Genomic DNA, 13761 nt, shown 5'->3' on the forward strand with positions numbered 1-13761 from the left:
TTACATAGATGCCATTTTTGCCCAGTCTCTTTCTTATTGTAGAATCATGAACATTGACCTTAACTACGGCAAGTGAGGCCTGCAGCTCTTTAGATATTAGTCTGGGTTCTTTTGTGACCTCCTGGATGAGTCGTTGATGTCTTTTGGAGGAATTGTGGTAGGCCACCCACTCCTGAGAAAGTTCACCACTGTTCCAATTTTTCTTTATTTGTAGATAATGGCTCTCACATTGGTTCGATGGTGTCCCAGAGCCTTAGAAATGGCTTTGTAGCCCTTTCCAGACTGATAGATGTCAATGACTTTGATTCTCATCTGTTCTTGAATTTCTTTAGATCGCAGCATCATGTGCTGCTTTTGATTAGATTAGATTAGATTATAAGATTCAACTTTATTGTCATTGTGCAGAGTAGTTGGTGCATAGACAGGACAAAAGACATAGTGCAGTGTAGACAGTAGTATACAGTTGTTTTCAGAAGGTGGTTTAAAGTAGTAAAAATTAAATATAAGTATGTGCAGTGTATTAGCAGTAACTTTAATTAAATAAAGTTTAATTGCCAGACAGGTTCTATTTAAGTGATGTATATTCAACAGGGTTGGCAGTAATCATACCTGGGTGTGTCTAGTGAAGTTGAACCAAATTGTCAATTAAATTTGGTCAATTAGTTAATTTGTAACTAAGGGGGCAATTACATTTTCACATGGGTCTAGATGGGGTTGGATAGCTTTTTTCTGTCAATAAATGAAATCATCATTTAAAAACTGCATTTCATGTTAACTCTGGTTATCATTGTCTAATATTAAAATTAGTTTGATTATCTGAAACATTTTAGTGTGACAAATATGCAAAAATAGACTTTTTTCACACCACTGTATGTATGTCTGACCCATAGATATATACAGTCTATGGTCTGACCTGATATTTTCAACAGTAGTGTCATTGTACATTCCTTACGACTACATAATGGAGTGACCATGTGACAGCCAGCTCTGCAGCCGCACATAGAAACGCAGCACCCACACACACCCACAACATAGCCCACATGCTCTAATTAGTCTATATGCATCACACACACACAACATTAATATAGGCTATACATGAGTTCGTTTCTGTTAGTACACAGTTAAAATATATTCATATCCTCAATAACATCTTAATTTCCCAATGAATAAAAAAAAAAAAAAAAAACAACAAATGGTCAGTAATGATAATAAAATAGTATGCATGGAAACTCATTAAATTCCTGGCCCCAGCAGTGGCGCGACTGGCTGGGGCACCTGCACCGTGCGCCGGCGACCTGGGTTCAGTTCCCGCTCCGTGGTCCTTTCCGGATCCCACCCTGACTCTCTCTCCCTCTTGCTTCCTGTCGATCTCCGCTGTCCTATCTAATTAAAGGCATAAAAAGCCCAAAAAATATACTTAAAAAAAAAAAGAAACTTAAAAAAAAAAAAGTATTTTCCTCTGACCTTGTTGAAGACACTTTGTGGTGTTTCATCCTCATCTTCAGAGGGACAGACTGCTGTCTTGCTGTCTTCAAGCCCCCTTGACCTGGAGTCTTCTCTGCCTGTTTGTTCAAGTCTCCATCCTGCAGACCTGAGAAAGACAAGATGTCACTTTTTTCACCATACATTTATTTCAAAGAACAAAAACGAACAAATATATTTTAAAGCGTTGAACAGTTTATGATACCTTATCATGGCAGGCTCGCCTTACACCCTGTGGCTTCTTCCAAACATGGTGACTCTGGCATGTGACCAGAAGAGGCAGGCTGCACTCCTTCTGTCCTCCGCCTCAAGGCCCTTAATCAGACCATCACTGGAGGCCTTCCCTACCTGTTCCACTCCAAAATCCTCCACAGAGGCCACCTATGAATAGAGTACTGCTGGTCATTTTAGAGTCATTTGATTCTTTGATCTTTTGTACAAAATTAACAGCGAAATGCATCTGAAAAAAAGATGAGATTCTTGCCACCTTATCAATAGAGGATTTATTCTCATGCTGTGTGGTCTTTCCACAGCATAATGGCTCGGTGGGGTAGAGGAGGCCGGTCCAAATGACGTAAAAGGAGGTGGGGGACCACAGGTAGTGGATATTCTTCCTCCTCCCTCACCAAATCTTTCTGCACTTAAGAGACCTGCCAGTAAAGTACATGTTGCATGGGAGGACTTGTGACCTTATGTTAAACAATGTACATTACACCATACAATAGTTTACAGGATGTTCGCATACCTTGGAATTACAGGGAAACTTCATATACTGTATGTTTTCCCTAATGGAATGGCGGGTGGGCTGAGGAGGCAACATCTTCCATAGCCTACCTTTAGGCAAAGTCCTTTTAGGCAAGTCCCTCCACTCAGCGACCATTTGACAACGCTTTTTGGGCACTCGTCGGGCATCCATTTCGGCAGAAATGCGCGTGCCCAAGGCTTCACGACACCAATCTTGCTCCAGCGGCGAGATCACAACACATTGGCACGATGTCTTCACAACACACCATATTATTGGCTCAATGTATTCACATCACACCACATGATTGGCTCAACTATTCACATGTCGACGTTTTGCCGAGGAAGGGGTGGGATATGTGTAGACCAGTGGTTCTTAACTGGTCTGGCTTTGGGACCCACAATTTCCCATGTTAATTTAGCCCATTTCTTTTTTTTTTAGTGTTCAAGCCAACAGATAAGGTGAGCTAGGCTACTGTACATGGACACGCAAAGTGCCTATAGGCCTACTTGTTTAGAACATGCTGATGTTTGGCATTACATTTGTGAAGTCTTCAGGATATAAGATAGTACTGTAGATCTGACAAAGTAGCACTTAAAATGGGTGATTATTTATTTTTTTACCCACAAGCTCCGCGTACAACCCACCCAGAATGGTTCCGCGACCCACTTTTGGGTCCCGACCCACCAGTTAAGAAACACTGGTGTAGACAACGGCCATATTGGCGTGACAAACTAGCCCTATGCATTTCTATGGAGTATTTTTTGAGTGCTGTGTCTCCACATTAGAAAGTCTCTGCTTTAGGCCATACCTGGGTTGTTGAGGGATTTGACCGGAACTGGATAACAACAGAAGGGTCTGGTATATTACTGTTGGCCTTATCATAATCATGAACCACAGTCAGTCACTAATTCCGACTATACATCGAAACGACCACCTTTCTCAACTTCTGAATCAATTTCCTTTGTTATTACAAACTACATTTCCCATGAAGACGAGCAGACTTGACAGGAAGCCCCCATACTACTCCGGTTCCTGTGGCCGGCGTCAAGGGCACAGTGAAGTTATTACACGTGTGGACGTAAGGGTAGTGCTCGTGTGTGTGTCAAATTTTAACATGGACGGCTTTGGATCAGATTTTTCATCTGGTGCTGGTTCTGGTAAAATGGATACCGGTACCATTATGGAACAAGTGAAAGTACAGATTGCAGTGGCTAATGCACAAGAGCTCTTGCAGGTAATGTACCCATCTAGCTAGCTTGAATTAGCTTTCCTTTACAGTGCATAACTAGCCTGCTATTTCAAAACTAACGTTATATAGCATTCTGAGCTACACAGATTACATACATGAAGTCCAAGTTATAACTGGTCGTTTTGATGTATGGTCGGAATTAGTGACTGGCTGATTAATTCACAGAACTTAATTTTGTTTGAAGCCAGCACCGTTAGCTAGCTAGCTGAGTTGCTAGCTGTTATTGACATGCTAGCTGACATTGGGTTACATCAAAGATCCTTGATTACTAGCTCCGCTTTAACCCTCTCTGGTTACATTGTGTTCATTATGTTACATTGTGTTCTGGATTGCTACTACTATTGTGTCTACGTAGCCTACAGTAACGCTACTGTGCCGCGACTTGATAGGTGTTTATGCAAGATCATTGAATGTTATCGGGTAATAGGAATTATTAGAATGGCTATCGTTCTCAAGTCAGTGAGGAGTACTACTTGCACCTGGGCAGGCGTACACCTGAGTTTCAGAAATGTCTAATGTCACACATGCTGTAAACTGAGGAGACTGAAGAATCTATGCTACAAATGACGTTGATGGTTGACATTTTTTTTTTATATTCCAGAGAATGACAGACAAGTGCTTCAAGAAATGCATAGGCAAACCTGGTGGGACTTTGGATAATTCAGAACAGGTAATGTTACAATACATTTCTGTAAAGTTAAAAGATGTATTATGTTCTCATAGCTAGAAAAGACCCATCCTTTTCTATTATTATGTATTATCTTGCAAACTCACACAGCCTTTAAATGAATCGATTTCCATTTGGCCCATGATTGTTCCAGCATAACTTACTGTTAAAGGAATTGTTGATTCTATTATTCCTGTCTGATTTGATGTTAGTAACTCCTTTACTTTTAACAAACCTGTGATCGGTCTTATGCTGTAAATATACAGTTAATTTACTTCAGTTGATTTACTAAAGTACTATTGTTTATTTAAGTTGAATTATAAAAGTATTATTAAAGTGTTTAGACATAGTAGCTCCTTCGCCATTTAATGTTATGCAATATGTGTGCTTTGTGAGTAAATAATTGTGCAAATAAAATGAATAATGCAAACAGTGAAACTTAAAAAAATTCTTTCCCTACTTATGGCAGAAATGTATAGCCATGTGCATGGACCGATACATGGATGCATGGAACACGGTATCCCGGACCTATAACTCCAGACTACAGAAGGAAAGGGCACGCATGTGAAGGTCATCCACCAGGCCCCAGTCAGCCAAAATCTCAGTCTTGCCAAACCTGTGGGTGAAGATGCCTGGGCTGCAGGTGCTAAATGACTTGCCATTGTCACATTGGACCAGAATCTGAAATAGAAAACATCGAAGGATGGATGGAGAATGCAGATCTTAGTCATAAAAGTTTGCCAGTGCCCCCCCCCCCCCCCCCAAGAAAAAAGAAAAAAAACTGCATGTCTTTCAGACACAATTCTGAAATCACCTCTTATATCCATCTGTTTAGCCCTGTGCACTGATCCCATTTCTAATATGGATTTCCATGTGCCTATTCATTTATATCACCACTGATTGTGTTGCAGGTGCAACTCCTCTCCCCAAGGGCGCTTGACGAGCTCACCTTACCTCCTGTATTCAGAAACCGGCTCTCATTTACACTGAAGTTATTTAGGAACAACTTTGTTTCCATAACTGTGTCTACTGAACAGGTCAACGCCATGATACCTTTGTAGAACAAACTCTTATTGTCAGACTCGTTTCCTCCCTCTGTCACAGTATCTGCCCACCACAGTAGTGGGTCTGTTTGAAAACACTACTGTACCCACAGGCTCTGGCTGGCTTTGTCTATGTCCAAGTCAGATTTCTGGGAACCTCTCGCCCCCATTCATCTCTGTGGGATTGTGGGGACAGAAATGGCGTGTGAATTGTGACACATGGATGCTCAGAGGATCTGGTCTGATTTTGTAAATCCTCAAGGTGGCAATATCTAACAATGTGATGTGCATCTGTATATTAATTGTTGTATGAGCCTGTATATGGACTGAAGTTTCTTAGTTGTGGAAATAGTAAAATAAAAAAATCTATTTACACAGGTCTCAGTAAATGCAGTCTGTCTGGTTGAATTTGCAAGATAATTATTTCTGCAGATCACAGACTTATGTTTTTTTTTTAACATGTCTGTTGAAAATTGTTGAGAATGAATGAAAATATGTTATTAGTAGTGTTGTAAGCTGAGCAATAAGATGTAATGCCATAGTTTAATAAATAACATTTTCATTACAAACATTCTAATTTTGAATCATCAAATACCAACAGTGATGGTTATTATGAGAGCACCACACAAATCCCTAAGGTTTCTACATCCCAAGTATCAAATCTGATGTTGTATTGATATAGATGCTTTATACACAGAGTGGATCATGTTTCAAACAACTCACTTTATACATTATGTAGAGGTAATAAATAAGAGATGCTTGACAGTATAGTAGATGCTCTGTGACTGCATTACAACCAGGCAAAAACATTTAATTCACAGAAGTCTGAACAAATTCAGTGAATGAGCTAAATAAGAAATTCTCACAGTATAATGGCAGTTTGTAATCCTGTAGTGTATTTTCTAATGCATCCTTAAAATGGAAGATATTTTGATATCCATTCCCTGATGGATGTAACACGGATATAAACACTTGGGAGGCCATTCTCTCGACAGCTTTTTCCCCAGTTGGCCACCCCCGCCGCAAACCAGCGACCATGATGCTCCCGGCATGTAAGGGGACTCCCACGGCCTCCCTGTAAGAGGAAAAAAAAAAATGGTATGTGTATCGTATGTGCACATCCCAGTCAAAGTGACATGTAGTTGAACACTGCTGGCATTTTCAGTGATACATATTTGTACCATTGACCTGGGTCATAACTGGCTTAAGAAGAACAAATGTGGCTGAAACTTAACCCTGGCAGAGGACTATATCAAAGTGTATTAACGGTATTATATATTCATATTTTATATTGACAGTTGAAATAGTGAGAGTGGCACAAATATACCCACACATTTGTTGTTCTGAATGACATTTGGTGAAAAAGGATAACAGTACAATAACAGTGTTTGTTTTCCACTCGAAGAAAGAGTGACCCAGTAGTGCAATAACGAAGAATTAATTCACTGCTCACCAGACACATATCTGTGTCACCGTCCATGGAGACAACACACATCTTTCTCGCTGACAGATCTTCAGCATAGGACCCCTGGCACTCTGTCTGGTTCATAATGTTGACTCTGGCTTTCTGCAACAGTTTGGCTTGTTTGCCTGTGTGTAGGTGTTTGTGTTAGAGAGAGAACGGCATCTTTACAGAAATCATTGCATTTCAGAATAAATGTGCAACAAAATTGCACAAGGTGTCCTGTTGACCTACTCACATATTGACCCAAAACTTTTTTTGCTTCTCACCTTTATTACTAACTGGTCCCCACCCAGTGATGTAGCATTCTGTGTTCTCATTGAAGACATGGAAAGATGATGGCAGGCACACAGGCTGTATGGTGTAGGATCTCGGTGCTGGGATGGACAGCTGTACAAGAGCCACATCAAAATCCTTACTGGTGCTGTTGAAGCCAGGATGGACGATGATCGTCTGCACAGGTATTACTAAGGCACCCAGTCCAACAGGAAACACAGAGCCCAGACTCACAGACCAGTCATTTGGGCTCAAATCCCTACAAATAAACAGGGTAAACTTGTTTAATTGAATTAAACTGGGTATGGAGTTCAAAGGAGGTACAGATACACATCGTATATATCTGTACAATATGTACAATGGTTAAATGAGAGTTGTTATTCTTCATATGCATTTAATAGAACCTTAATGAAGACAGTATGTTGGTGCCACTCTACATAGGAGGCAGGAATCAAATGTAATATGAACTGTCCTTAGGGTACCATTTGCACTGGTAATTGCTCGGAACTTTTAATAATGTGTACTTATTTTCAGGATAATGGTTTTATTCATTACTTAGGTAATTGCACAGTGAAAAGTAAATATTAACCTACCATTAAAACATGAAGTAAACATTAACCCCACATTAAACATGTGACCTCCCCTGATCTCCTTGGCCATCTTGTATCGTATTTCCTGTGGGTTGAGTGAAGTTTAATGACCAACAGAACTACAGTACCTGTTGAAGCATTGCGCTGCGGTCAGAAGCCATTTACTGTGAATGAGCGTGGCTCCGCAGCGATAGGAGCGCTGGTACTGTAGACTGCCCACCCACGGCCACTCTCCTCGCTGGGCAGCTCTTGCACCCACTGCCCTCTCCTGCTGCTCTGCAGGCCGCTGCCCACAGTCTGCAGGGAAATTGGGTTCAGAAAATGTGCTTATTAGATTTGCTTGTTGTGGAGAGACTGGGTGGAATTTTTACAGGCTTCCTAAAAGGCTGCAGCACAACTGTTTCATTAGCTGCAGATTTAGCAAATGAGCATAACTGCTGAAAGAGGAAGCAGAACAAATGTGTTAAACCAACAGGCCTCAGATGGGTTTCGAGGAAGGCAGGCCACACAGACCATGTGCTGCTGTAGCTCAAGTGTTATGTGAAGTGTTCCAAGAATTTCCAAGATTATGGGCTTTGTTTCAATTAGGCCAGAGTTTATCATGTTAAGAATTTTGCTTGCTCACCACAATGCTTTTCATCTGATTCATTCGGGCAGTCAGGGATGTTGTCACACTCAGGGTTTATTTTGGCAACGCAGCTTCCAGACCCACAGCTGAAGGCACCAGTACAACTGGTTCCTGTAAAGACAGATCCACTGATCTGGTTTGTGACCATTTAAGAGAGGAAACGTTATAATTTCAATTTTAAAACATTACACATGTCTCATGGCGCTTTACAGAATGTTAGACAATCAAAGAGAAGAAAAGAAGGCCCATGGGTAACAGGGACGAGGAAAAACTCCCTAGAATTGGAGATACATAGAAAGAAACCTTGAGCAGATCCACGACTCAAGGGCCTGACCCATCTGCCTAGGGTCAGTTACAGAACAGTAAGGTCTGTATACATGATAAATGCATAAGTTAGTCAATTTCACTCACTGCCGAACATAAGCTTTGAAAAACTATTACCTGTCATAATGAGAGGTGACGACGGTGTTTTTAGCATGTAGTCAAGCACATGTGTGGCATTGGGCAGAGCTGGTGGCATCTGGACTTGGCCTGGGTTGGTGTAATGGAGGATCCAGTTGCGTAGCTTAGTAACGCGCGAGTAAACCCCTGGCTTGTTGATCTGAGCACAGCCTACGCCCCAGCTCACCACACCAGCCAGGAAGAACCGCCCTGGAGATTCCTCACACACCAGGGGTCCTCCAGAGTCCCCCTGTAAAGAAGACATTACATACTCACAAACAAAATGGTGGAATGATGGAGGTTGTCACAGCCTGATGAAATTACTGGTAGTTCACTGATTAGAACAAGACAACAGCAAGAGATACTTGTCTTTTAACTATTCTATTACACCCTGGTAAGTACTGGTAACTATTAGCCTACTTCCAGATATTATATTTTAATGGCTGCACTGCAAACTGGATTTCTGGGGTAAGTTGTATTAAAAATAATTTTATATTATATATCATGGCCTAGGTATATCATGTTAACATGGGAGAGTGGTCTGTGGCACAACATATTACTGACTGAGTTGATACATTTTCAAAATGGCTATTCTAGTCACAAGACAATGTCAATAAATGAATCCTCTAACTGGAAAAGACACCTCTCATATCTGGACTGAGAGAACTTTGAGCGACACTTTTTCTCATGGGTAGCGTGGCCGAGCGGTCTAAGGCGCTGGATTAAGGCTCCAGTCTCTTCGGGGGCGTGGGTTCGAATCCCACCGCTGCCAGCATGATTTTCATGTCACAAGAAAACTCATGCTGTCAGCCCCTGAACCCCTGATGTGTGAGTCTCCCGATTGGTTCCTGAGCTGGGGAGTGGGCTGTGCTCAGGGGCTTATTAAGCTATGCAACTGGATCCAACACTACACCAAGTCCAGATGTTACCAGCTCTGGTACTGTCCTTTCTATATTTTTATTATACCACTGATGGACTATGGACAGCATTAGTGTTCTGCTATCTATCTATCTATCTATCTATCTATCTATGAGTGCATCAAGAGTGCAAGGTAGTGTGGGCAAGTTGTCCATGACACTACATCCCACATTCATTATGCATGACAACTACACTATACACAGATCATATTACTGACTGAGTTGATATATTTTCAGAATGTCTATTCTAGTTACGAGACAGTGTCAATAAATATATTCTTCTAACTGGAGAAAACACCCCTCATATCTGCAGCGAGACAACCTTGAGGCCGCAATGTCTTTCATAGTAGTGTGGCCGAGCGGTCTAAGGCGCTGAATTTAAGGCTCTATTCTCTTTGGGGGCGTGGGTTCGAATCCCACCCCTGCCAGCATTGTTTTAGCAGAACACTAATGCTGTCCATAGTCCATCAGTGGTAATCATTAATTTCACCATGTCTTCTTCCTTTACACACAGGACTGTCACAACAGTGACATAGTCCACACCACACAAACAAACTGGTCAGCAACTACATGCCGTAGCTCAACTACACTGTGCCCACAGTCTGCAGGGAAATTGGGTTCAGAAAATGTGCCAATTAGATTTGCTTGTAGCTCAACTACACTGTGCCCAATGTTGTTAAGTTATTTCTGACTGCTATATTTTTAGAATGGCCATTCTAGTTACAAGACGGTGTCAATTCACAGGATCCTCTGAGCAAAGAAAACAGGAAAAACCACCTCACATATCTGCAGTGAAACAGCCGTGAGGTAGCCAACTCTACAGGGATAGCGTGGCCGAGCGGTCTAAGGCGCTGGATTAAGGCTCCAGTCTCTTCGGGGGCGTGGGTTCGAATCCCACCGCTGTCAGCATAGTTTTAACAACCTTACCGTCAGGGCAGACTTGTTGAGTCTTGTTACAACCTTGACAGACAGGGAGCTGTCATATACAAATGTCTAGCTTCAGCTTGTATGTATGCATAAAGCAAAGGTATCTTACTAGATAGCTTTTTATTTTCAAAATGTTTCCATCAAATTTGTGTACATTTGCATTACAATGTGTTATATTTCTGCACAATGTATAATCCAAGTACTATTGGGTTGTGTGTTGCACTCCAACTTACTTGGCAAGAGTCTACTTTTCCTTGCAAAAAGCCAGCACACATCATGTTCTGTGTGATAGTCCCTTGGTATACAGATGATTGATTGCATATCCTGGAATCAATGATTTTCACCACTGCCTTCTGAAGCACAGGAGGTATATCACCTGCACAAAGAGAAAGAAAATACATTTTGAAAGGGCAGGAAAAGCTAGTTCAGCCAAATTTCACTCTAAAGATCTGTGCTCGGGACCTGTGCTCGGTTATTTGCTGGTTTGGGAGTAAATTGAGAACTGAACTGTAATGTCTATATTTTATGGATGAAACTATTCTACTTTCACCTAGGTACTATATCAGCACTCACTGGTGAACTGGTTGAGAGCGCCCCAGCCAGACACCACACATTTTTTCCCAGGGCTGAAGACATGTGCTGGGGAGGGCAGACAGACCGGTTGGACATATTGGTGGAAGGATATGGGGTCCTCCAGTTCCAACACAGTCACATCGTTGTTGGTGGTCATGGGATTGTAATCTGGAGATACAATAAGGGACTTGATGTTCACCATGGTTGCCTCGGTCTCCTCTCCACTCACCCGGCTGGCTCCTATCAGTGCTGTCCAGACACTGGGGTCATTCTCCCTGCGTGGTTAAAGAAGAGAAACAGAGAAAGGCTCTGAATAAAACAGCACAACAAAAGCCTTAATTGTTTCTGAAAGATTCCCTCACCTCTCAAAACAGTGGGCAGCGCTGACGAGCCAGCGGCTGTTGATGATGGAAGCCCCGCAGGTGTGGCGGCCATGTAACCGAAGACTGACCTGCCAGGGCAGCTCCCCGCGGCGAGCATCCTCACCCCCAACCACACGACTGCCCATGGCAGGACGGGTACCACAGGCTACACACGTAAGGAAGAAGTAAAACAGTGAACTTAATCAATCTGTTATTGCAGTCTTTATAAAGAAATGGTGGAATAGTTGAGGAAAGCTGTTGAGAATGTTTGTTTGTTTTGTTTGTATTGCTTTATTTGCAGCAATATGTAGTTATACAACAGCCTAAACTAGTATACAATAGTGTTTGCCATGGCCATTTCATCACCACAACTAATAATAACAAGAACCCATCCACTGAGTTTTTTCCTAATGGTTACATCAACAAAATATTATATTTCTTTTATATGACAGCATATTATTTCACATGTTCACTGTATTCATGCACATAAATAAGCCACATTGGTATAGGGGGCCAGTGGATACTCACAGCAATCAACTTCATCAGAACCATCAGCACAATCATTAATCAAATCACACTCTGGATTGAGCTTTGTTACACACTCCCCATTGAGACAGACAAAAGTGTTACTAGGGCAGGTGTCTGTAAAAAATAAATATGAAAAATCAAATGACAGCCACTGTAAAATAAAACCTCCTACAATTAAATTTAAATAAGGAGTCATACCTGTATCATCTCCAATGTTGTAAAATGACTTTCCACTGGCCCCTGAAAAATACATCCAAGGCAGATAACAAATTGATAGAAAAGTGAGAAAAGGGACACAAACATCAAGAGTAAAAACTATGCATTACACAAGAGAATGCAGATTCCGACCTAGAAGTGTGATGGTGTGAATCTCTCCGAACTTTGGAATTAACAGTGGTTGCCCATTAAGTAGAGTTTCTAGGCCTGCTCTCAGCAACTCCTGGATGTATGTGTTAGAGTACTGCTGGACCTTAGATACGCGGAAGACCAGCCGAAATGTTGCCATCACATTTCCCTTGATGTTTCTGGGGAAGGTGAACCCTGAGTTAGCGAAGCTCTTAAAATGCATACATAGCTGTGTTTAAATCTTTGTTATTACCGTAAATTATTCAGAATACATAACTATGTTGTAAACATTTCCCAAGATGTTAAACTTCAGGGAGGATGTGAATGAAATATCTTATTTGACTTACCCATAAGCAACCATTTCACAATCAATAAAATGATTTGCTAATGATGAGGTCAGGAAAACATTTTTTATCTGCAAGTGAAAAAATTAGGATATTTAACCAGCAATTTTAATATTTCAGATAAATCTATTATGTAGAATTGGTGTGTACGGTTAATATAGGTAGGCTATACCTTGCTTTTCAGGGTGGCTGATAACACCATAGAGAAAGCTGATGAGCCATCTTTAAGATCTGAGTCATATTCAAGTCCTTTTAATTCCACGGTCTCCATGAAATAATGCTGCTCTTGCACCAAATATGCTGAAACATGGGATTAACCAGTGTCTGACAGTGCTCAAAAGAATATTCTATAAAATCTATATGTAAAATACAGTTCTGAAGATAAACAGTTTGAACAATAACTCACCAATCAAAAGGCCTACAAACACTCCCAATAAGAGAAAGAGAAAGATGAATGCCAATGCAACCCATCTGTGGTGAGTAAAGGGTGAAGGAACAACATGGTCTTTGTCCTCATTCTTCTTCATATCCATATCAATCTAGGAGGACAATTTTACAGCATTAACCATCATCTTCCTTCTGTCAGGCTCAAGAGCATCAGACCTAGGCTACACTAAAGGAAATCGGAGCATGTGGTTTAAAAATCACAGTACAGAAACACACACAATAGCCTGCCACAGATTCTGTTGCAGACCCCATCACCTCAGGGGGAATAGTGACACGCTAGTATTATTTCAAACACTGTACTTTCACCAATACTGGGCAGAGCCCCACAAAAAGCGTAAACATTCCCTTTATGTTCAATATTCACTTTCCAGTGTCATACCAAGGAATTCAGCGTGTGAAATGTTAACACTACCACAACTTTCTGTATATGCCCACTTAAACTTCACAGAAGCAACTATTTGAAGAAGTCCTGATATCAGCAAAGATGTATATGAGTTCTCTATCAACAAAACATCCATTTACAAAATAATTTTCACCTTATAAACAAAATAGGCTAGGCCTACTGTGTACATGGTCACACATTTGTGATGATGGACAGGTGCTCTGACGTGCAAACCATAAAAGCCACAGCAGTCAAATCAGTTACATAAAACTTGTCACTAAATCATTTTGTTGAATATACTTACCTACAGAATTCCCTCTGTCGATGGCGAGATTCAAGAGATGATACACATG

General features: G+C 41.2%; 2 protein-coding genes and 2 non-coding genes across 6 annotated transcripts; 3 read left to right on the forward strand and 1 right to left on the reverse strand.

Annotated features, from left to right (window-relative positions):
* Positions 1–3244: 3244 nt before the first annotated feature.
* timm13 (translocase of inner mitochondrial membrane 13 homolog (yeast)) lies at positions 3245–5575 on the forward strand. 2 transcript variants are annotated; one of them, XR_007194498.1, is made up of 4 exons: positions 3245–3461; positions 4078–4146; positions 4613–4786; positions 5055–5575. XR_007194498.1 is itself a non-coding variant. In XM_048251476.1 (3 exons), the coding sequence occupies exons 1-3, from the start codon at positions 3342–3344 to the stop codon at positions 4709–4711; spliced, it is 288 nt and encodes a 95-aa protein (XP_048107433.1). In that variant the 5' UTR covers positions 3245–3341; the 3' UTR covers positions 4712–5575. The 2 variants fall into 2 exon arrangements, 1 of the variants encoding a protein (XP_048107433.1); XM_048251476.1 differs by having other exon boundaries at positions 4613–5575.
* A 162-nt stretch (positions 5576–5737) lies between these two features.
* Positions 5738–13761, reverse strand: tmprss9 (transmembrane serine protease 9). 2 transcript variants are annotated; one of them, XM_048251475.1, is made up of 16 exons: positions 13713–13761; positions 12986–13118; positions 12752–12879; positions 12583–12650; positions 12239–12414; positions 12089–12130; positions 11891–12004; positions 11363–11528; positions 11001–11275; positions 10661–10803; positions 8584–8833; positions 8140–8253; positions 7643–7811; positions 6918–7183; positions 6640–6767; positions 5738–6261 (listed from the first exon to the last, which is right to left on the reverse strand). In XM_048251475.1, the coding sequence occupies exons 2-16, from the start codon at positions 13110–13112 to the stop codon at positions 6100–6102; spliced, it is 2328 nt and encodes a 775-aa protein (XP_048107432.1). In that variant the 5' UTR covers positions 13113–13118; positions 13713–13761; the 3' UTR covers positions 5738–6099. The 2 variants fall into 2 exon arrangements, with proteins under 2 accessions (XP_048107432.1, XP_048107431.1); XM_048251474.1 differs by having other exon boundaries at positions 6640–6776.
* Positions 9274–9355, forward strand: trnal-aag. The gene has a single exon. It is a non-coding gene; the product is annotated as a tRNA-Leu (tRNA).
* On the forward strand, positions 10325–10406 carry trnal-aag. The gene has a single exon. It is a non-coding gene; the product is annotated as a tRNA-Leu (tRNA).

This window comes from Alosa alosa, chromosome 9 (genome assembly GCF_017589495.1).
Source record: "Alosa alosa isolate M-15738 ecotype Scorff River chromosome 9, AALO_Geno_1.1, whole genome shotgun sequence".
Taxonomy (NCBI): Eukaryota; Metazoa; Chordata; class Actinopteri; order Clupeiformes; family Clupeidae; genus Alosa; species Alosa alosa.